At 43.8% G+C, this 25,102-nt stretch overlaps 1 protein-coding gene and 1 long non-coding RNA gene across 4 annotated transcripts in view; one reads left to right on the top strand and one right to left on the bottom strand.

Moving 5' to 3' along the window:
• The window catches only part of LOC307045751, an 88,749-nt gene that overhangs the window by 5,627 nt on the left and 58,020 nt on the right, over positions 1-25,102 (bottom strand). The window lies entirely within an intron of this gene.
• Positions 1,346-5,632, top strand: tmem74 (transmembrane protein 74). Of its 3 annotated transcripts, XM_079691684.1 has the most exons (3): positions 1,412-1,486; positions 1,860-1,936; positions 2,076-5,632. In XM_079691684.1, the coding sequence occupies exon 3, from the start codon at positions 2,143-2,145 to the stop codon at positions 2,986-2,988; it is 846 nt and encodes a 281-aa protein (XP_079547810.1). In that variant the 5' UTR covers positions 1,412-1,486; positions 1,860-1,936; positions 2,076-2,142; the 3' UTR covers positions 2,989-5,632. The 3 variants fall into 3 exon arrangements, with proteins under 3 accessions (XP_079547809.1, XP_079547808.1, XP_079547810.1); XM_079691683.1 differs by having other exon boundaries at positions 1,346-1,936; XM_079691682.1 differs by lacking the exon at positions 1,860-1,936 and having other exon boundaries at positions 1,355-1,486; positions 2,076-5,631.

Here is a 25,102-nt window from a genome sequence, read left to right as displayed (position 1 = left end):
CGATACAAACCATTTTTACCAAAACAAAACACAAGTCTCATAAGAAGCATCTAAATGACCCCTGAGCGAAAAATGCTAACGCACTTTGGCACAGAACTCAAGATAAAAGATACCCTTATTACTTATCGGAGCTGCACATACAAGATATCCGATTAAAGCTGAGGTTCCACAATTTATTTAGGTATATATATCATCACTGAGTGATCCGAACTCGCGACAGGGGAAGCAAACACAGACATCACAACACGTACCTTTACGGAGCTTTTACGGGAGATCGTCTCACCGTAGCTGTCAATATGATCAAAAGACTTGTTCAATGGCATTAAAATGAGAAAAAACGTGGCTTAATCGGTTAATCCATAGGTTGATAATGTTTCTGGGTAATTATTTTTTTATTTATAATCCATAATTTCATTTTTATACAAAAATTGGAGAGTAAAAGTTAGCTGCTAATGGTAGCCACCAGAGTTATCGCAGCTGGTCTTGGCTATGCGGCAGTCTCACACACACACATTACCAAATAAGGAGTATGTGGGAGTTCCCCTCGATCGAGCAACGGGGGCCAGAGATATGGAAAATCCACCCAAATGACCACAGAAGTGTTTTTGTTTTGCTAAATCTCTCTAAAAAGGTCAAATTTCACTTGTTTTGCATCAATCTTGATACAGGGTACTTATTATATATTGTAGTTTGTATTCCTAAAGCTTTTAGTCTACCACCCCATCCCATCATTCAAGGGTGGTTTTCACTATAAGTAATTTTTTTTTTTTGGACGGACACAATCATTTACATTTTTTTACTGTGTTCAATCTTACTTTAAAATAAAAACATCTATATTGATTCTGACACTTCTACATCCAACTCACATGTGTAACCTTGCTTTGAGAAAAAATATTATTAATTTAACACTTTTAGAAGGGAAGATATGATCATTTGTTCTGGGAATGTCATTTTCGAGCCTGAGACCTGAAAAACAGGCTCAAGGCTTAACAGGTTAAAGTAAAAAATTGCACATTGTACTAAAATAAATTCTGTGTATTATTTTACAATGTATGTGATATAAGTATTAATAAGATAAGAGCATCTATGGATTTAATAGTGACTTCATACAGTAGCAACTTTGTGAACCTTAATAAATCATCTTATAGAGACTCCCAAAGGTTCAGATTTAGCTCTGCAAATCCTCCTCCCGTCTGTGTGTTGACTGGCGGTAGTGATCTCAATCGGCTCACAGATAGCGAGGTTCCTTTCAGCGCCACGACTGAGGCTCTGTGTGTGGGCGGGACCAAACCCCCCCCACACCAACCCCCCCCCCCCCCCCCCCCCCCCCCGTGCCGCCACAGCATCGAATCGAGCAGGGGAGAGAGAATGCATTCAAAGACATTCAACTGATAAGGCTCCTTTATTTATCTGTCCCCGTTATGTGAGCCCCACCGGCCTAAGTGTGCATGAAGAAGAGAAGGCGGAAGCGATGCTATAGTGCGCGGTGAGTTTATGTCTTTATGTGTGCATGAGGAGGATTTTTGTGAAGGATTAGAAACAGATAAACCGGGCTGTGCATGACTGATCCACCCTTAATGCAGGGGAGCATCTCACGTCTTGTTCTGAATTCATTAAACAGTGCAGGAGTGTTCCGACTCATATTATAGAGCTATAGGATGCATTTCGTTTTGAGAATAGAGCACTGTGAGATTATTCTATTGTGATGTTTAAGGACTAACTGTGGTTATGTAAAATGTTATGTGTGATTTAGTTTTAGCACAGTGTTGCACGTGTGTTCGTCCTATTGGCTGTGTCTGTTTTAAAACATAGCCTATAATCTCCGTTAATGCGTGGATTGTTTTCCTAATTGGATACAGAGGCATTTGGCTAATCACAGCCACTATAAGCGCCTTTCAAGACGGATTTCTCTTAAACGATCTTATCAACTTTAAAGGTATAAAGATGCATTTTTTGCATTTACGCACAACAAAGTATCTGCGCATGTTGTTATATGAGGTTTCACGCGATAAAATTAGCGATCTAATTAGAATGCACCCTTTAACTTGGGGCTGGTGTGTGTGTCCTCTTGTTAGGGATGCTGCGGAGTGAGAGCATCGTGGGAGGAAGGCTCAGAGCGAACCTGCGGGTGGTGAAACACGAATGGAGCTGCTTCCCGCAGATGAGAGAGGCAAGCAGCGCGATCCTCCCGACGTCCTTGACCGGGTTTCCGGTGCGCTGCTCCATGCCCGCAAGTCCGGTGGATCAACAGGAGGAGGAGGAGGAGGAGGGTACCCGGGGGAGGGCGTCTGTAACCCGGCCCGAGGCAGCCATGCCCGGAGTCATTCAGCACCAAGGACGGCGCCGCGCAGGGGGGGAGCGGAGGTTAAACTCTGTCACCTCGGCGAGGGGAAAGTAAAGGTGTGTTGCGACGAGGAGTTAGAGACATCCTTCACTTATATCGATGAGAATGTTAACCTATGCCTGGCCAGCCCGGACACTAAAAGCGCTCACAGGCCTGTGCGTAATGGCGAGCCTTGCTCAGAGACTTTACCGGAGTTTTCCTTCATGTCAGAGGACGATCTCTCCTTCGGGGAGGGCCCTGGGAGTTCTGTAGACTATGGCTTCATCAGTGCAGTCACGTTCTTGGTAACCGGGATCTCCTTGGTGATCATCTCCTACGTCGTGCCTCGGGATGTGGTGGTGGACCGTGACAGCGTGTCGGCGAGGGAGATGGAGAGGCTGGAGATGGAGAGTGCGCGGATAGGCGCCCACCTAGATCGGTGCGTCATAGCGGGGCTTTGCCTGCTCACGCTGGGCGGCGTGGTTCTCTCCACGCTGCTCATGATCTCCATGTGGAAGGGGGAGATGTACAGGAGGAAGGTCATCGCTTATTCCAAGCGCTCAGCCAAACTGTACGGCTCCATCAGCCTAAAGACCAGGTCCAGCCCCAGCCACTCCTCTGTGAATTTGTCCCTGGAGGAGGAAATAGAGGAAACTTTGGCTTAACATGCTGCTCTGTTTATGAACATGTTGGGTAAAACAGGAATTAATGCCATTCACATACATTATCTAGTGTAGCCTACAACTTTATTCACACATTTATTTTCGTCTCATACTGTAGTTAAACACTGTATTGTGCATCCACGTGGCCAACAGAAAAGCACTCAAATGCAAAATGGGGAATTGCAAGGAAAACATTAGGTGGTATTTTGCAGATAACGAATGCACATTTTTTCCATTAATTGTTCGGTCAACAAAATATCTGAAAAATGTGAGAAATGTCCATTTCAGATTTTCAAAGTCCAAAGGAGATGTCTTTAAAATACTTTTTTTTTTAAATTATGCCCAAAACCCAAATATGTTCACTTTAATATGAAATCACCATATTTGAGAAGCTCAAAATAATATTTGTTGCCATTTTTGCCTGGAAAAGACGTTCGATGAATCGATAATTTGCATATAACAATTACTTTTCTGTCTTCTAATCGTTGCAGCTTTATCAAATTGTTCCCAAATGATTTCAAATGGCTCAAACCCCTGAAAGACACTAGGGAGATTGCTAATAGCTTTGTGATCACTTTTTTTCTGTACCAGGAATGCAATCTCTGAGAACTTCCATTTATTATTAAGGCTATTCATATTTAATGTGACTGTCTCCAACAGAGAAATTGTGCGCAGACACATTTCAGCAGGGGAAAGTGTGTGTCTGCAGGGCCTGAGAGTGGAGGAGAGATGTAAAGCTGTCCCTGTCCACTGTGATGTGGGAGCATCAGCTCAGTGGTCCACACGGTAATATCCAGTGACAGTACCCCTGCTACACTGCTGAGGTAAGCCAGTATAAGCCCGGATTCGTGCATCTGAGCCAATGCTCAACATCGGTTTGATTGCACTGTGTAATTTCACCGCATTGGACAGCACCTCTGCATTGTCTTCCTCCTCTCTCCTCCTCGTCACCACTTCCACACAAGACTTTCCTCCTGCAGTTCTTCAATGCTCACCCCAACCTTTGTACACTTATATATTCACACTTGTGGAAAGGGTCCTGGACGACCACAGCCAAGTGCCTGTGACATTTCAACGAGCCTTTTCCTTACCTGCCTGCTCTCATCCTCTCTGCTTGAGGACAGACTTAAGAACGCCTAATCGCACATGAAAGATTTGCCCCACTTCCCCAAAACCTTAAGTCTTCCCCACTTCAAAGAGCTAATTACATTAACAAAGTGAGGTATCAGTCTCTTTCCAAGGTTATATTTGATGGTATCACGGTAATTCACCTGCTAAAATATTTCTAAAAATAAAGCTTAGGAAAAGAGGTTTATCATGAGCAGACTGGGTAACATTTTTTCAATGCAACAGTGTACAGGAAAGACAGAAACAACTTCATGTAAAACTTTCTATGACAGCCTTGTCTATATTGCATTAAAAACCTACTTGTGATGCATTATAATCTGTTTATAGCACTTTCTAATTACAGTTTAAAGAGGTCCTATTATGCTTTTCTGGTAGTGTGTTATATAGGTTTATGTGCATGTAAATGGTCTGCAATGGTTATAAATCATAAAGTTCCCTCCAAAGGGAGTTTATCGCACACACTCCCCCACTGCCAGAAAAAGCCTTATTTGGACTCCTCTATTTACTTTCATAACATATTGATATCACTATGTAACACTCGCGTCTATTCGCAAGTGTTCCAACATCTTGTACGGGATAGGCTAAGAGGGGGGACATCTCTAAGCGGTTGACCAATCACAACAGAGCCGGCAAGCTAACCAATCAGAGCAGACTGGGCTCTGGTTTCAGACAGAGGGTGAAAAGAGGTGCTGCAGCACAGACAGTATGAGAAAAATAAAGAGCTTTTTGAACATTAAAGCATGTAAGCATGTCACAGTAGAGGAACAACATACAAATATGAACCCGGAAATGGGGCCCTTTTAGAGCACTCAACAATGATCATCACATTGTAATGCATTTTTAAATGACTTATGGTCAAGTATAGCATACATTATACTTTTAACAAGGGTCATAATGTATAATAGTAATGCATTTTAATGTGATTTTTCTAAGTTATCATTGGGTGCTTGAATTAAGTTATTTCATGAAGTATAGGCAGATATAATATGTAACACACTGGTTATAACTCAATATAAGTGGTTATTATGTCTCTATTTCTAACAAGGACAATGCATAAATATATGTATATACTGTACATTCAAGAGAATAGCTGAATCAAAATCATTATATATATGCAGGAATAACACACACATCAAAAAACTGATGGAACAGCAACATAACATATAACATCAAACAAGATCAAACAATTATAATTTAGAAATATTTGTATGGGTTGTAAATATTGTAAACAACATAATGAATATGTATGACTGCTGATATCTACAATAATACAGTCCTATAAGCAGATTATAATGCCTAATATGTTTGTTATGATGCATTATACATGGCTGTCATCAATATTCTTACCCACGATTTTAGCTTCTGTCACTGCTGTCTTCAGAGAATAAATAATGCCACACAATTCTGTTGACATCTTTTTTTTTTATGTAGACTATCCTGTAAGGCTCATGAATCATGCATGAATCATTATAATTAATTCATATTTGAATATATTCATGTACACAGCCAACGACAAGTGCTAATGGCTCTCATGCAGTGTCACTGTTACCGTGGTTTCTCACCCTTTTTTTATTTCCAAGGCTTTTAATGTGACCCTATTTCAAGGCTTACATTGAGAGGGACATGAGTCAGCCTGTCATAATGAGATGCGTAGGCTGATGACTCTGTGTTCAACAGCTCAAGGCCACACCGCTGTTGCGCTTTCATTCAGTTGCATTTCTTTTATGTACACTGTCACTGCATATTTTTCTAGGTGCCAGTCACTTCACAGTCAAGTGAAAAGACTGGATCACTAATGAGGTATTAATCCAGCATTATGGTTGAATAAATATGCAACTAACGCTAATGCTACCACAGCTTTTCATCTTCCGCAACCACAGACCTGACAAGTGTGTGCATCCCTGAAAAACATCCATTACAGTATGTCACGAAACGGCTATAAAATGCCCAATGAACAGATTTCCAGGAGAGGTAATAAAAATTAATGCTGCATATGAGGCAATGTTGTCCTGTTCTCATTGCAGAAGCTGTAAATCCACAGCCAGTATTACAGATGTTAAATGGATATTTCATTAAGCGAGCTTTCCTGGCGTTGTTGGCCGCTAAGACGAGGTGCGACGCCCAAACGCTGGACACACTTCCTTTTTCACACTCATGTGAAATTAAACTTGTTCTCAGCCAAAAACAATGCTACGGAGGCCAACATTTCCTTATGATTATATTGAGCGAATGAATCAAAATCTACTAATATAACAGCTACATTGCAAATGCAGTGATTTCCATTCAGTGTCAGGGTCACAATCAGAGAGGGCATCATCTGTGAGAATGTCACACTCAGAGGCTCAGAAAAGCCGTTGGGAAGCCATTCACATTGCACATTTCAAACAGGCTCATCTGCACTATGCTGTAGGTTTTCAAACATACTATACCTCCCCTTCTCTTTCTTTCTGTCCTCCTCCGTGGTTGGCTTCGTGCCTCACAGCCAACACCAGGCTTCCCCCTCATACAGCCAACTAAACGTGTACGGGGGATTTAATCAGGGATTTGCTCAAGCGACAGCATTTTACATGGCAAGCTCAAGTGTATTTCCAGAGGTCTCATGCATAAGCTCTTTATCCTTGAGCAGTGCAGAGTCAAATCACCCTTATTGATATTTGGTTGGTTCCTCCGTAAGTCGATTCCTTCAGGTAAGGCCCGGGAGTGGCTTGCTGCCATCAGCTAATTTCCCGGAGGTGTTATTACACCCCTGCATCTAGTCAATGCTTATCCTGAGTGTGCACGAGTATGTGAGTATTTGCGTCGTTGTTGTCTGCCACCTTAGATTAAGAGCTGCTGACCCTGTCAAATAGTTTCTGCGGATACATTTAGATTTCCAAGAAGGTCTAAGTAGGATTGGGAAAAGTTATTTTCTGGAAAATGCAGACAGGCAGAGCAGGAGGAAGCTATAACATTGTGATACTTTATAATTATAAGATTTAAGAGGGTTAAAGGCAGTAGCAGCCGGCCCATAGGGGCACTATGGGCGCCGCCCCACCTCTTCCCACGTTCTAGAATGTCATTAAAAAATATTTTAATTTGATTAATTTTATACATTTTTTTGGTATATATTATATACTTGGTGTCAGTTGAATGTATAATATACGATAAAATATAGATAAAAATGGTTACAGTTACTAAAGTTACTGATAAATCACATGTTTCCTGCTTGGGGCGCAGAAATCTTTGGCCATTGACTCTCGTTATAAGTGGCACATGCGCAGTCCGCACCTCTTCAATGTAAGCGATAGAGGCAGCTCGGGGCGGACAAAACTGCGCCCAAAGCAGCTGTTGACACCGCCAACAACTAGGGGGCAGCAGGAGCGCCAGAGTGAATGATTGACGTTTGACTGAGAGAGATTTAGACGGAGACGGAGTGTAAACCAAACTAGATAGCGAATATGGAGAAGCAAAATTATGTTTAATCACTTAAAGAAACACCCTTTAAGAGGAGGACACTGGAGGGAAAGCTGAGAGTAAAAGAGCTCAGACCTGATCATCCTGACACAGGCATGAGTTAGGGAAAGAGGAAGGCAGTACACGTGCTCTTTTTCAAGGAGCTGCATGGTTTAGCAAGGACTAGGCTGGGCTAACTACCTGTAGCAACACCAGTGCTATATTTTGCTTCCCCTGCCTCCCTTTTCAAACGTCAAGATCAGACCAGTCTATGGACCAGACCCAGCATGGATCCAGACAGATGTGAGTGACTTAAAGTGGGCCTATCATGCTATTTTTAGGCATATATTATGGGTGTCAGATATATAAAAAAATATAAAAACACGTCTATGATGTCTTTTTCTCAAAATACAAGCAGATCATGCATTTTAGACATCCCTCATATCCCTCTATTCCAGCCCTGTTTAGAGAAACACCGATTTTGGGTCGTTAGGTTTAAAAAAAAAAAGGAACAGGAGGCGGAGCTAATGCCAGATCAGAATTCTACCGGAGATAAAGTTACATTCTGCTGTGATAAAACCATAGACTGTATATATAAATGGATTTAGGGTCCGTGACGTCACCCATAGGATTCTGCAGAGTGGCCGAGAAGCCCTTAGTAGGCGGAGTCGGCCACTAACGGCTCGACAGTGATGTCAGAGTTCTACTCCCACCTGCTCCAAATAAGAGCAAAGAGGCGGAGCCGAGGCGGGACCTCCTGCCACCGACCTAAATATGGTCTAGCTGCAGCCGCAGCAAGACCTTACACCCCCTACACGACGGTACACGACACGCCCACCTGACGCTACACTACGGTGGCTGAGAGACGTTGATACTGTTCATGGCAGATTAAAAACTAATTGCAAATGTTATTGTAGCATTTTAAGCAACTATTAGGCAAATCAATTAATAACCTAGACTGTCCGTTTGAGACACAACAGTATATGACTTCAAGCACAAATAATTTTTTCTAATTAATACATTTAAAAAAAAGGTGGCTTAGTCAACTTTATTTTTTAGTACATATACAATAGGTAATAATGAGATCATCTATTAATTATGTTTGTCTAACTGCTACACATGTATTTATACATACATGTATAGATATTTATGAACATCTAAATATAGTGGTTACAGGTTTTAAGATATAAATAATTACATCATGGGGTCATTAAGGTTTCAAACAGGTTCATGTAAGGTAGGCCTACTATAACATGATAGCATGAGCCTGTAGTTTGGTATGTTGTATGGGCTGGACACCCCTTCACAATGATCATCATTGACTTTTTTTAGGCCAAATTAGGAGGGCCAGTCTGGCCACTAATGAGCTCAATCATTCACGTTGCGGCGGGAGAAGGCGGCCTACTGCCCTTGGCTCTCGGGTCCCTCCTTAAACAAATACATAACAACCTTTTAAATTAAACATTCATCTTAACAGATAAGATTTGATCATTTATTTAAAATGTCAGGCCTACAGCATGGCCACAAACCCCATCTAAAACCTGATTGCATTCACCTGGGTTACTTGGCTCAACCAAATAACTTTATATAAGGTTACTTTAAACCACACTTAAAAATAATAATATAATTATACATATGTAGGCCTACATGTCTACAGTATAGCAACTAATAATTGTTTTAAATAAATAAACATTCAAATGTGCAAGACACGTTCAATGAATATTTAAAACTTACACAAAATCAGATTCTTGTAAAAATTAGAGTACATGCTGTTGTGTTACGATATACTCCTGCCAATAGGGGGCGCAGTGTAACCAGAATAACATACAATGTTGGGAGAATAAGTGTATGCCCGGGAGTTGATGCTTTGGCGGTTAAGCATGAACAACAGTAAAGAGCTTAGTACCCGTATCCTCTGTACCTTGCTTCATTAATGTATTTTTACTAATACATAAACACATGCATTGTTCCATCTGTCAAGCTAAGATATACATACATATATCTTAGCTCTTAGCTTGACATGCACGCTCAGTTAGCATACACATACACATATATATATATATATATTATTTATGTATTCCATTCCTTTAAATTGAATATTTAAAATACAAATTAGCGAAATAAACACAATTACACTGCGCTAAACAGCCAAACAACCGAGAACTTAAATAGTAACTATATCTAAAACCACATGACGTTAATTACCTGTACTCGGTGCGCCATATTGTTTGTTGTCTGTTCTCTGTAAACCTCCATGTATCCTTAAGTATCCTTGTATGGAGTCAGATTTGGGTCAATATTCTAGCGCGCAAAAAAAGCAGCTCACGAGTGGAAAATGACCCTCGAGCGCTGATTAAACCGGAGACAGCCCTCTTGCTTGCTCGCGGGATGGTTTGGAATTGGAATTTGGAAAACCGTTTGTGCCAAAGCAGTAGGCTATAATATATTAATTACTGCTGTATACTACAACCACTACTTGTTTAGCTAGCATAAACTCAACAAAGCTAGCGTTAGCTGGCTAACTGACGTTATTTTGCCGCTAAACTGCACGATATAAAACGGTGGTCTTCAAAGCGGATTTAATCCTCAATCACAATAATAATATTCAAAGTAATACTGGGCAAGTAACGGGCAAAACTTACCATTGATTGACGCGCCATGTCAGTGGACTGGTAGCGACACGAACCGTTAGCCCGCAGTCTCCAGTCACCAGAGCCGAGCCTCGTTGTTCTGATAGCACCGCCCCTTCGCTCCAACCCCCCTCCCCCACATCTACAGGTGAAAATTACTTTTGCGACACATTTATCGCAAGAAGTGTAGCAAAAGTCAAGACCGCAGATTCGTCGATTTATACTGCCACAGAGCAGATTCGTCCAGTTGTAATGACTGATTTGAGAGGTTGTAATAACCAAGTTGCAGTTGTAATGGAAAATATATTTAAAAAATATGTATTTTTCTGCAAGTGAACATTTCATCACTAAGTTCATTTCTTTTCTACAAGCTACAACATTTTTTTTTTTCTTCTGTGACTTCAAATTTGGTTCACAGTTACGTGGATATTTTATACAAGTGTAAATGTATGCACAGAGCTCCGATTTTTTTTCTGCAAGTGCTCACATCAGGTTTTACACGCTCTCGCATTTTGCACCATATCTACCTTCATATCACAGACCCTACGTCCATTTATATATACAGTCTATGGTTTGGACCAATCCGCGGACTTCCTCACACACACACACAATCAATCTTTTCTCAGCTGCAGCTCCGCAGATTTCTCATGGTATTTGCTGTGTGGCTTTAACATATTAGGTGTATAAACAGTAGTGTTGCCCCTATTTTAAAAATGATACGCATAGAAAAAACAAACAAGCATCTCTACCAAATTCTCAAACCATAATTATTTAACGGTTTGCGGTATACATGTGATTATGTGTTGTGTGCACTCTTTCCTATATTTCGCAATCCTCCATCTATCAATGGATAGTGAGGCAACAACTCTCCACTTCGATTGATCACTTTGTGGAAGACTAAATCCAAATTCCTCAGGGATACGACTTCATTCTCGTTTCCTCCCTTGACTGTTTTGCTCAGTCAAGATATTTTTAGTCAATGTGCATATTGGATTTTTGGAGAGCTCATTGTATTGTTAAAGTAGTCAACAAAGCATATTGCTCAGTGTGCCTGCAAGAACATCCTTGTCCAACATGTTTTCCTTTACTCTAGTTTATTATTTGATTCCCCAAAAGCACTGTGTTTTCGGTTTCTTTCTCATGTTCCATATACTTTTGAAACCCTCAAGGGCTCTGCAGTTTCCTGTTCTGCGTAGTAAGATTGAAACCCTATTCTCACAAGACAGAATCGCTTTGTCACCCACTCACTGGTCAACATTGCTGATGCCGGCAATGAGGCCTGCCATAACCAGACACAGAAACGTCTGCGGGATCATTTCCTGTGCCTTACTTGGCACCTTAAAATCACTTTCTCAGACGGATAAACTATCAGCTCTTTGACTGCTATGTTAGATGAGAGAGGAAATGAGATGATCGGTCGGATCAATCGTGCAGTGAAACCACTCAACTGCTGCAGTAGGGAAATACAGGTTACAACTTGCTCTGTCTCTCTCTGTCTGAACAGCACTGAGCTACACTGCATTTTTAAACGGGCTGTTTGTGATGGTAGAGGCCATGCCCTTGCTGGTGATGTGGTTACACGGTGGCTGCTTTTTACAATAACATTACCATCATATTTTCAGTGAGCTGAATGCCTCCTCGGCTTAGCAGATTTGAGTAATGTAGACATATTGCACAAACAAATCACAAGCTTGGTTCACCTCATGATCACCTCGTTGTTGACTCCTTTCTGTTGTAAATCACACAGTCTTGCTGGGCTTCATTGATTTCATTTGTATCAAATTGCTAATGCAGTTATTCGTCATGCATGGCCTCCCGTGTAGCTTGTTTCCCCCATTATGCCTATGCATTTACCTCTAATTACAGTAAATAATGATTGCTTGCTAGCTTGCTATAGTAAATTCTCTAAGTAGGCTAGAGTGTGGTCTTTAGAAAGACATGAGGGAGCCAAGTAAACAACTTTGTGTATCTCCTCCTACATCATCTGAACAACAGAACACGACAGAAATCAATGCTTAGCAGTCTGACACATTTATATCTAAGTCTTTGTGTTTTGCAATTATTAAAAGATAACTGCCTTAATGGTTGAGGTCAAACTCAATGAAGCTATAGAAAACCAGCTGCCCTGTTTGCACTGCATGGTATGGTACAGTTCTACTCCCTCTTTGCTGGTTTGCCATTAGAGAAAGTTGGGAATAGTACCTGGTACATTCTTTAGTAGCACCTTGGTCTAGATTCCATGCTGCATCGATTTAAAAAAGCGAGCTAACTACTAACCCAGCATGTTAGTAGTTAGCTCTAACATGCTGGGTTATGTTAACCCTAACCCCCTAACCCTAACCCTAATATTCAATAGAAAAGGGTTCATTCCAGTGGCGGCCGGCCCATAGCGGCGCTAGAGGCGCAGCCCCGCCTCTTCCCACATTCTAGATTGTCATTAAAAAACATTTTATATTTTGCTTCCCCTGCCTCCCTTTTCAAACGTCAGGATCAGACCAGTCTATGGACCAGACCCAGCATGGATCCAGACACATGTGAGTGACTTAAAGCACATATCAGAAAAATAATTAAAAGCATGAACAAACTAGAGTCCACATGGATGATGCTATGTGACTAGCCATGTTTAGGAAAGTAAACACAGCTGTCCAATGAGGGCTACAGGATAGGGATCAGTAAGCATAATAAGACACAAAAACAGGCACTAAAATAATAGACTGTATCAAGTGCTGTGTGCCTTTGAGCTAGCCCTGCATTGTAATATGACATATGTGATGAGTTTGTGTATACCTTTGCTTACATTTTGGTTGAACCCCCCCTGGAGAAAAATGCACCATCCGCCACTGGTGCGTTCAAACTCAAGGCTCAATTCTTGTGCGAAGCGAACAACTACTCTTTTGTCTGCCTCAAAGGTTTGTTTTTTGATTTATGTCAAGAAAACTCTGAGCAGTTAATAGCTGGTCTAAACACACATTTTGAAAAAGTCATCCGAATCGAGCTTGCCAAGGGTTTCATGGTTTAAAATGTTGCTATTTTCGTGTTTTGGTTAACTAGTAGCCTATACCACTGAATTTGATTAACTTACTTAATATATTAAACCACTATTTTTTTTCCTTTAACTTGGGGAGTATGAAAGCAAGTTTAAAATTAGCCAGCAGCTAAATAAAACCGAATATCTTTTATTTACAATTTCTGCTTTGTGCCTCCTCTGTCCTCGGTTTGCCTGTTTATGTGTGTGTGCGTGCGTTTACTGGACGTTTCTCAATGTTGAGTACACCTCGACACTCGATGACGTAGTATACTTGAAATAGTGGCTCTGCAGCAGGTATACTTGACATTGAGAAACGGCCACTGTCATGCTGCTCACCTGCTTACCAGCCTGCTCACCTGCTTACCAGCGTGGCTACAATCAGCTCCTCAAACCACTGCATATAAACCCCAGCTCTCCTCCCACTCTGGAACTTTGTCAGAACCAGAACAGTGTTTGAGTCTCAGTGTGCTCTAGGCTCTGTGAGAAGAGTATACATTGTGTTACGTACGTATTCTTGAAGGAAAACTTTTTCTTTCATGATTGCACGTTGAACAAAGAATCGAAAGTTGGGGATGATTGTTTCCAATAATGGCACACAACTATTTCAAAACATTCCATTACAAACTGCCCTAACTTGGGCAGTATAATCTCCTCTGTAGGTCTAAATTATTTACTAGATGCTCACCACTCAACAAACATGCCACAGCACCTCTATACTCCCTAACTTTAATACCTGTCATGGCTGGAGCATCGTTGCTAGTTACTCCACACTTCTCATTTTTTCCACCGTGTCTGAAATCTCCTGCCTTCACCATCCACTTCCTCTGCACTGCCATGTCTTGACTGGAAAAAAGACTTTGGTATAGAAAGAGCGTGTGATGGAAACTTCTGAAGCAATGGAGACAGGACTCACAGAGGCAGACAAACACTGACGGTTTATTTGAAGCTTCGGCCGGAGAATTCCCAAGACATGTCGTGCCCCAATGACAATATTTCCCCAACAGAGCGCACAATATATATCGACACAGTGAGAGTGGCACCTATTAACAACAGCTTTTTAAGATGGTGTTGTGCTAAACACCATCATTTAGTAGGAGTAACATTTACCATGTGTACGGTCTAAGTTTAGCTTGTTAGCATGCTTAGAATGCTAAAGCTGAGGCTGGGAGGAATTTTGAATTGATTTTTTTATTTAATTACTATTTGATCATAATCCAAAGTATGTGAAAATGAACATACAAATAATAATTAGCCCTACTAAGGTGTCGAGTAAAAAAAGGTATATCTTTTTTTTAATGATCAAACATTGATTTACTGGCCCCCCAGCAGTCACTCTAGGTTCTCATTCATAACACTCCGTTCGATGTCTCACTATGGGATGCGCCTCAACGCGTATGCAAACAGAAGCATCAATCTCATTACGCCAATCCTGATTGGCTGGTGATCTTGACGTCTACGTCAGGGAATCCACCCACCCTATAAGTAGCTTGCGCTACGACGCAGCGTCATTCAAACACCTCTTCTCGCTTCGGAACACATCTCAAAATATCTGTGGACTTAACTGTCCACAGACTGAACCCAAGCTAACATTCGGTCGACGGGCGCTTGCCGGTTACTTTTTGCTTTGCGGAAGATTGAATTAGATATTAACACACCAGTTAATATTGAAATCTGCCCCGCCGTTTTTTCTTTCGGAATAACGGTAGGGTTTTGATTGTTTTCTTCAAACAGTAACATACCTGTTACTAGTTTATCCCTCCGTGCCGACACCACGGCAAGCGAGGACGGATTCTTCTCTCCCTCACACCAGAGGAGACGGAGATAAAAGATATTAACACACCAGTTAATATTAAAAAATCTGCCCGCCGTTTTTCCTTTCGGAATAACGATAAGGTTTTGATTTTTTCTTTCAAACGGTAACATACCTGTTACTAGTGTGTCCCTCCTCGCCGACACCCCGGCAAACGAGGATGGACCCTTCTCTCCCTCACACCAGGGGAGTCTGAGGCTCGGAGGCTCGGCTCGGAGGCTGCGGATTTAAGATCTCGGGCACGGACTCACACCAGGTCTGCTCGTCCTGCCTTGGGCTGAAACACGCCCAGGAAGCTATCGATAACCCCGGTTCGTTCGGGCATTGTGCCCGCTTCACCGTCAAGAGCCTCCGCCGATGGCTAGCGCGCCAAGCTAGCCTGTCGGGACAGGACCCCTTCATGTCCGTTGATTTGCCGGCCGGCAATCGGGACATGGTGGCAACCGCCGCGGACATTGAGCCCCGCGCTGTGTCAGGCTGGGGCTCAACAACGGCGGTAGCTGCGGAATCGGAGCCCCACGTCATGTCAGGCTGGGGCCCGGTGGCGGCAAGGGCCGCGAGAGCGGAGCCCTGCGCTGTGTCAAGCTGGGGCTCCCAACTGGACCTCACCATGGTTCCACCCGCGGAGGATGTCCTGGAGCTGGACGGATGAAGATGAAGAGGATACCTCTGAGTTCCTCTTATCCGACTCGGATGAGCACGAAGATGACATCTTCGTTTCATCTGCTCAGGCAGCAAAGCCGGAGGCGATGTCCGATCCCCCGGGCGAAAGCACACCAGCTTCGCCCTGCCTCAGTATGGACTTGCAGGCCGTGTGCCAGCGTGCTGCGTCCAGGCTGGACATCCCCTGGCCTGAAGTGGCCAAGGAAACCTCCAGATCTCGCTATGAGGGGAAGACCTTGCCCCAAGCAGCGAGGATGAAGAGGCAGCTTCTCCCAGTCTTTTCAGAGATGCTGGACGAGGTGTCGGTCTCGTGGAGAGACTGCCCTTTCAGCAACAAGGCCCCAATCCAGGGTGCCTCCTCTTTGGACTGTGACGGCATGGAGAAACTCGGCCTGCCCCGCATGCCGCCCATGGAGCCGCTGGTGGCAGCCCACCTCCAACCGCGGCTGGCTTCGGCACCGAGCAGGAACCCCACGCTACCGGCAAAGGCAGACCGCTTCCAGTCAGCAATGACCGAACGAGCCTATAGAGCCGCAGCTTTGTCCGCCAGGGCGCTCAACGTCTCCTCGCTACTGACCGCCTACCAGGCGGAGCTCTGCGAGGACATGACGGTCAAACCTGAGCCTGCCGTGTGGGACGAAATCGCAGCAATCACGGACATTTGCCTCCGTGTGCAGCGCTGTGCAGTCCAAGCCACGGGCAAAGCACTGGGGATAATGGTTGTACAGGAGAGAGCCAGGTGGCTTAACCTGACGAACCTTCCAGACCGGGAAAAAGAGGACGTCCTGGACATGTCTATTGTTCCCGAGGGCATATTTGGCTCCGCTCTAGCTTCGATGCAGCGGTGTGAGTCCAAAAAGAAGGAGGATGAGGCTCTCCAGCTTTGTCTTCCCCGAAGGGTCCAGCCGCCGCCTTCAATGGCCCCGCGGCAGTCCTTCGCTCAGGCTGCCTCACGTCCTGCCCGTTTCAAGGTCCCAAAACAGCAGAGGTCACAGCTCGCCCCGGGTCTCCAGCCCAGACACGAGGCGAGGACGAGCTGGCCAAGAAAGTCTCCGATTCCGGCAGTAGCCACTCAGGCACAGCCGGTCCAGACTTTCAGCCACCAGGCGAGGAAGAAGAAAAGGGCGGCCTGACAGCCTCCTCTCCTCTCCTCGATAAAGGAGCTGGGAGTTCCCTGTTCTCCAGCTCCAGGACACGTTCCAGTGTTCGATGCTCATGTGTTTCCTGGGTGCAACCATGTCCCCATCTTCCCGCCGCCTCGAGTGATGTCAGAACGTCATCCTCAAGTTCGCGCCATGAGGGAAATGGACTTAACATCAAAGACAGCAACTTCCGCTCCCTGTTTAAGTCACACAAACACATGTCATCACTATTGTTGTTTAATAAATCATTTTCCACTGTCGTTTCCAGGCTTAAAGTCAAGGGCGCAGTCAATAAAAATGAAAAGAAAAACAATAAAAACAATAAACAGTCTGAAGTCTACCCCCCTTCTAAGAGTGGCTGCTGCCTCTCTCAGAAGGCGGACGATGGACGGAGCTGTGAAGGCATCACCCCCACGCGCATGCGCAGTGTCGACCGGGGTTGTCAACCTAGGGTACCACCGTGTTCAGACACTAGAGGGCCCCCTAACACAACAAATAAAGACACAGAGGGCAGACGACAGGGATGTGACATCTCCACTTGCTTTGCAGGGCTCGACATTATAATTGGCCCGCTGGCCCGGAAGCACTATTTAGACACCCCGGGCCAGCATAACGTACTTTCCACTTGCCCGCTCGGGCCACAAAAAATATTGCTTTAAAAAAAAAGAATTGTCCTGTGGTATTGGTATTTTGACTAGCAATTTAGTTAAATTGTTTCGTTTATTAACGCTACAACATAGCGTTTTGTGAGTCGGTTGTCGTTGTAGGGTGAAAAGCAAACAGCTGTTTGCTGCGGAGCGGAGCGCGAGCAGGCTCCCGTGAGCGGGAGTGCGCTCCTTCACTACAGACTATCGCGCCACCTAACCATTCGCCATTAATGTTTTTAATACCAGCGGTAACCGGCCAAGAACCGGGCAAAAAACAATATTCAAATAAAAGAAAGTCACCGGAGGAGTTAAAGGAGAGTGACAGGGAGTATGAAAAGAAGAGGGAGAGAACGTTTCAGCCAGCTTGATCGATGGAGTTGGCTTCTAGTGCAGTCACGCGTCCTAAAACCCTTTTATAATCTATCGTTTAGATTTATGATTTGAAAATTATAAAAGTAGGGTAGACATGTGGAGATTATCCGGCTGAACAAAACTTGCATTTATCAAACAGGTTTGTTTTCCACAGACCTTATTTCCAGCTATTTTCCAAAACCCTTTGGAGAAATACCATTGCTTTTTGTCGAGGAAACCAGCAGCTTATACTTCCTGGTTTTAGGACACGTCACTGCACCTCTCAATATGATGCCAATATAAACAAGGTCTTCTGTCGGTTCTATACATCAATGCCGACCTATGCTGACAAGTAAGTGAAGAGTAGAAAATATAAAAGGTATTGGCTTTAGGGAAATGTCCCAGCAGTTTAGGATAATGAAGGTTCTAATCTAATCTATTACATAGCCATTACATTTCTAGCTCCTAATGACAGGAAGGCAGAAAGCGCATTATACAAAAAATAATACTCATAATAATAGCTGACATTTTTTAACAATGACCACAATATCATTATTTTAATACACCAAATATGAACAATTGAGGAAATGAGGAAGAACTGATGATTCAAAAGTTGTAGTACAAGTAGTAATGTAGTTTGTGCAAACATTACTATTGCAACAAATGTGTTCATTTTCTTCATTATAAGTCGATTTTTTTTGGACGAATGCTCCGGGCCAGTGGTTACAATGGTGGGGCCAGTGACAATACAATTCCACCGGCCCGGAGGGCCAGTGGAATTTTACCCTTAATGTCTACCCCTGCTTTGAGAAGCGAAAAGTGGAGGATGCTCACAGATTCTGCTTGGGTTTTCAAGACAATAGCACGGGGTTACAGACTCCAATTCGCTGTCACCCCCCCTCACTTTTCGGGCATTCTGCATTCGGAAGCCCGGGGAGAATCGGCCCATATTCTGGAGCAAGAGATTCTCTCGCTACTAGAAAAAAAGGCTATATCTATAGTACCCTCCGAACAGAGTCAGAGCGGCTTTTATTCCAAGTATTTCCTCGTTCCCAAACGGGGAGGGAACGGAATTCGGCCTATACTAGATTTGAGGGCTCTGAACAAATATCTCAAAAGATACAAATTCAGAATGCTCACTCACACATCTCTGTTGCGTCTCGTGTCCCAAAACGATTGGTTCACATCAGTCGACCTGAAAGACGCGTATTTCCACATCCCAGTATATTATCCACACAGGAAATATCTGAGGTTCGCCTTTCAGGGTGTCTGTTACGAGTACAGAGTGCTTCCCTTCGGTCTGTCTCTCAGCCCACGAGTGTTTGTACGGTGTACGGAAGCCGCGATAGCCCGTTAAGGCAACAGGGTATTCGCCTGGCAACTTATCTGGACGATTGGCTCCTTCTCGCACAGTCGGAGCAAGAGGCTATGACGCAGACGAATGTCCTCGTAAAACACCTGCTCGACCTGGGTTTTGTAATAAACACAGAAAAGAGCATGTTGTCCCCAGCCCAGACTGTACTCTTCCTGGGCCTACGCCTGAATTCGGTGCCCTTTACAGCCCGCCTGTCAGAAGAGAGAGTGAAAGCCTTCAGGGCTTGCCTCGCTCATTTCCAGCCACGCAAATATGTTCTCTTCAGATCATGTCTGCAGTTACTGGGGCTCATGGCGTCAGTCATCCTGGTGGTACGACTGGGACGCTTACACATAAGGGAGTTTCAGCGCTGGGTAGCTGCCCTCAGACTGGACCCCGCGCGAGTGATGGTCACTGTGAAATGCGTAATGGCACTGCGCCACTGGCTGCACCCGAGTTTTCTAGTACGGGGCGTGCCTATGGGTGCTGTCCTATCACGGAAGGTGGTCACCACAGACGCATGTCTGACGGGCTGGGGGGGTATATACGAAGGTCGACCTGTGAGGGGTCTCTGGAGCAGAGACCTCCAACGGTCACACATAAATTATCTGGAGCTTTTAGCGGTGTTCCTCACCCTGAAACGCTTTCTGCCTTTTCTCAGAGGACATCATGTCCTCGTGAGGACAGACAACACGACCACAATATCGTATATAAACCGCCAAGGGGGATTGCGTTCTCTCCAGTTACACATGCTGGCACGCAAACTGATCTTATGGAGCTGCGGACGTCTCCTCTCTCTGAGAGCGACGCACGTACCAGGTGTGATGAACCTCGGAGCAGATCTGCTGTCCAGAGGTGTACCACTATATGCAGACTGGACTCTACATCCAATAATTGTGAGTCAGCTGTGGGTGCGTTACGGCCGGGCCGCGGTTGATCTGTTCACATAAAAAAAAAAACGCTCAATGTCAGCTGTTCTTTTCAATGCGCGATTTAAACGCACCGTTAGGCGTGGACGCGCTCGCGCACGTTTGGCCTCCGGTCCTTCTGTACGCGTTCCCACCCCTGGCTCTGATACCCCCAACTCTGGCCAGAGTGAGAGAACAACGCCACACACTGATCCTAATAGCTCCACACTGGCCTGCAATATACTGGCTCGCGGAGATATATCAGCTGATGTGCGGGCAGCCGTGGCAGCTCCCGCTACGCAGGGACATACTGTCTCAGGCGGGGGGGACGATTTTTCACCCACACCCAGAGCGCTTGGCTCTATGGACCTGGCCCGTGAGTGGTATAACCTGAATACAGTGGGACTCCCTCAGAAGGTGATAAACACTATTCCGAGTGCAAGAGCTTCCTCCACCAGGTCCCTCTATGACTGTAAGTGGAGAGTGTTTGAAGAGTGGTGCCTTCAAAAGGGACACATCTCTTTTCAATGTACTGTCCGGGTGATTCTATCATTTCTACAGGACCTGATTGATAAACACAGAGCTTTCTCTACGATCAAAGTGTACCTGGCTGCTATTGCTGCATGCCATGTGGGCTTTGAGGGAGAAACGGCTAGCCAACATCCCTTGGTCTGCCGTTTTATGAAAGGGGCTCGCAGGCTCCTCCCTGTTTCCAGGTCACTGGTGCCCTTATGGGACTTGGCAGTGGTTTTAGATGGGCTCACTCGACCTCCATTTGAACCCCTGGAAGAAGCTGACATGAAACACCTGTCACTGAAGACAGTGTTGTTACTGGCTCTGGCATCTGCCAAGCGAGTCAGTGACATTCATGCGCTCTCTGTACATCCTTCATGCACTCAGTTTGCCCCGGAGCAAACGAGAGTGTTGCTGAAGCCCAACCCTGCCTTTATACCTAAGGTGGTTGGCTCATGTACCCCCATTGACATTGAGGCATTTCCTCCGCCACTGTGTTCCTCTGAGGAACAGCGGCCGAATTTGCTGTGCCCAGTCCATGCTTTACGCACCTATATGGACAGGTCAAAAGAGTTTCGATGCAATGACCAACTCTTTGTATTCTGGGCTAACCCTCATAAGGGCAAGCCTGTTACCAGGCAACGGCTCTCCCACTGGATTGTGGAAGCGATTTCTCTGGCTTATACGAGTCAGGGTTTGCAGGCACCAACGGGCCTGCGTGCTCATTCTACTCGTGGACTGGCTACATCCTGGGCTTTGTTCAAGGGTGTTTCCATCCAAGACATTTGTGCCGCAGCGAGCTGGTCCTCACCGCTCACTTTCTCCACTTTTACAGGCTAGATGTCTCTGGTCCAAGTGTGGCCCGCGCAGTGCTGGGCCCTGTGTTGAGACAGGGTTCTACCTGTTAAGTTCTGGTTGTTTTGGTGATTATCGAGATAAGCATGTGTAGCAATACGGGAGTTTCAATGTCCCATAGTAGTGAGACATCGAACGGAGTGTTATGAATGAGAACTATAGGTTACTTACGTAACCCCAGTTCTCAGAGTAACATGAAGTGAGATGTCTCACCAGACGGCCCTTCTTGCTAAGGCGAAGCAAGAATAGGTGCTTATTTTGAATGACGCTGCGTCGTAGCGCAAGCTACTTATAGGGTGGGTGGATTCCCTGACGTAGACGTCAAGATCACCAGCCAATCAGGTTTGGCGTAATGAGATTGATGCTTCTGTTTGCATACGCGTTGAGGCGCATCCCATAGTGAGACATCTCACTTCATGTTACTCTGAGAACTGGGGTTACCTATTAAGTAACCTATAGTTTTGGACCCCTGGTTGAAGACACATGATGGGATACATAAACTGGGATAAATGTTGTCATGCCAATCCAACTAGTCTGTGTTGATATATTTAATTGGAAAAGAAAAGGAAAATTCAGCTGAGCAAGTCTTTAGCATTAATACTGTCCTCTGGGGACCTTGGATGTCTGTAACAAATGGCAATCCATTCAGTGATTGCCCACAACCCTCTTAAAATCCAAAATGTCCAACCTGATGGTGGCACTATAGTAATTGTCAGAGGATGTAAGTACCAAAGTGGACCAGATGACTGTCCAATCCCTATAGCCAAGCTAGAGAACTGCAAATAGCTGACCTTTCAAATATGAATTACCCATATTCACCTCTGGATATGACCTTTGCAAGTCCATGAATGCCATGGTCATAAAATATTGGGGAAATCCCACCATCAGTGTAATTTAATTTATATTTTTACCTGAGCTCTTTGCCATTCGAGTTTGACATTCATCCAGCTTGTGCTTTCGACGAAAATATTTAGTTCTGTCCCAAAAAACTGTATTTTGATCTGGATGTCCAATCTGCTTGTGTGCATGTTAGAAAGTATCTGTTTTAAAAAGAGCAGGACAGCAAATAGAAGATTAGGTCTGATGCCGGGACCAAAAGCAAGCGGAGAGCTCATTGTCTGCGCTGCATTTCATTTGCCTCCAGTGTTTTGTTACCAGCACACAGTGGACTACTGAGAGATGATACTGACTGCTGGAGACACCCAACAGGAAGTGGAGAGGGGGGATGCTGACAGGGTGAAAACACACATGGGAATACATACACACTTGTACACTCTCATGAACATACATGCACATATAGCTGCGTGCATGTATGCACAAAGACACACAGGGTTCAGTGGTATACTTATCCCAAGATAAGATGAGATTCATTGTATCGATCGTTGTGGGTAAAGTGGGTTATTGTAAAGGGATAGTGTCTAGATAACAAAGCACATCTACAAAAAAATATAAGAAGTAGAGGAGACATTGGAATGTTTTATCTATTTGATGTAGCAGTAAATCAAAATCTAGGATTCAACACATTAACTGAGAGTATAAATATTATCAGAAAAATGTACTTCATATACATGTACAACCAGTCCATTTTTCAGCAGGACATCTTTCAGTGTCACTAAACTTGTAGATTCATAATACTAATGCTTAAAATGTTAATATCAATTTATAGAAGTTGAGTTAATATGACTTGACATCAAAATAAATAGATAGTAAAGTAAATAGTTACTTTCCATTATTGTAAAATCAATGAAGATAATAATAAAATGGGGTTGTACACTGTTAATGGCCATTTATTTATTAATGGCCCAATACATCTTTATATATATATATATATATATATATATATATATAAATATGACTATATATATATATATATATATATATATATATATATAAATATGACTATATAGTAAAAGTAATAACGGACATTATAACACCTAGCATGTACAACAATATCAGGTCAAAGTGTTTTACTTTAGAAACCCTAATTAATTCATTTATTATTAACCCTTATTGTAGTTTTTGGAACCTATAATGTGCATTGCACTTGGATTAAAACCCCTTAATGGCTGATTCCAACCTGAAGATGGCAGCATTAGACCTTATATTTCCAACCTTCAGCCTGAAACCAGAGCATTGCACCTATTGCCCTGTTAGAGAGTCTGATGCTATGAGAGCAGGCTGTGTGAAATCCTCATATTACAGCACTGAGCTCAATAAATCACTGTATACATGTACATGGGTAAAACGCAAGCCCCTCTACCCTCTCTAGTCAATGTATTCACTCCCCTGTTACAATCTGTTGGCATGCCTATAAGTACATTTGTAAATGCAAGCACACAACTTCCTCTGGAGTTTCCTCTTAGGAACCTTCCTTTCTCCAGTGTAGTATTGTGCAACATCTGGCTCCGACTGCGTATTGATCTTGGTAAGGACAAGGGGGCGAGTGTGTGTGTTGGTAGGTGGGGGGTTGTAGTGTGAGTTAAGTGCACAGGTCTTTTTTAAGGACCTCTTGTTTGTCCCAGTGAGCATTTACCGTCAAGAGGTGCTCTCACGTTGGAAGAGAGCAATTGATGGTCCCGCGGGAGATCAACCAGCCAGAAACTGAATAATTCATCTGGGCCTCCTCAAAGCATCAGGCGTCTGGGATGATGAGAGGTTATAAACCCTCCTAACTCCAAAGTTCTCCTCCTTTCTCCTTGACTTTCTCTTATTCTAACCTCTGTCATCTTTCTCTAACGTCCTAATCACTCTTGTGCCCTGGCACCTAAAGTGTTATGCAACTGATATACAGATGATGATGTCCTGTATCTGATGTCTTAACGTAATAATACCTCACCACCCTGCTACCCTCCCTTCACTCTCCTCCCTACCCTCCCTCAATGCCCTGCCGTGAAGGGGGCTCTTTGCGGGAAACTCTAGCATACACTCCTATTTGCTCACATCTCAAGTTTCCCAGTTGCGCAGCTCACCCATGCGAGGCAGTGCATTCTCATCATCCGAACCTTCAAATTGTCTTTCTCTTCACCACATTATCCTCCCCCACTTTCTGGAACTCTTCTCTCCTCTCTCTTCTTCTCAAGTTTCCCTTCTGATATTCACCCAACTCATGCTCCAGGTTGCAATGATACAGAAGAAATCAGGTGGGAGAAGTGACAGCAAGGAATTAAAATGTTGGTATTTACTTGACCTAAAAGAACTAGCCAATACATTTATCAAATTGGTATGTCAGGGTGTCTCTGTACTGCTGGTGATTTGGGAATTTGGCTTTGATTTTCCTCCTATGCTAATTGATACCATAACCTCTTCTTCCCCTTGACAAAGCAAAACATGTGGGCTTGCTCAAGAACAGCTGTTAGTCCTCTTTTACAGAAAGGCAAACATCTTGCAGGCAGTTGTATGCCATAGCATCATCATAAGTTATTTTAGTTCATTAAGATGCATGTAAAGAGGACAGTGACAATGAGAAGCAGTGTAATTATGTCATTCTTGAACAGATACTGTTTGTTTTTAATGTGGTTTTGCTGATTGGCATAATGACTATTGTACAGTTCCCGGGAAAACATTAAATCATATACATTTCCTTTTTCTAAGTCACTTTCCTGAAACTGTCAATCAGTAAAAATGGCCTTACATTTCCAATAATAGTAGAGAACAAC

This window comes from Notothenia rossii, assembly GCF_949606895.1.
Source record: "Notothenia rossii genome assembly, chromosome: 7".
Classification (NCBI taxonomy): Eukaryota; Metazoa; Chordata; class Actinopteri; order Perciformes; family Nototheniidae; genus Notothenia; species Notothenia rossii.
This window is presented reverse-complemented; position numbering and strand designations above follow the sequence as displayed.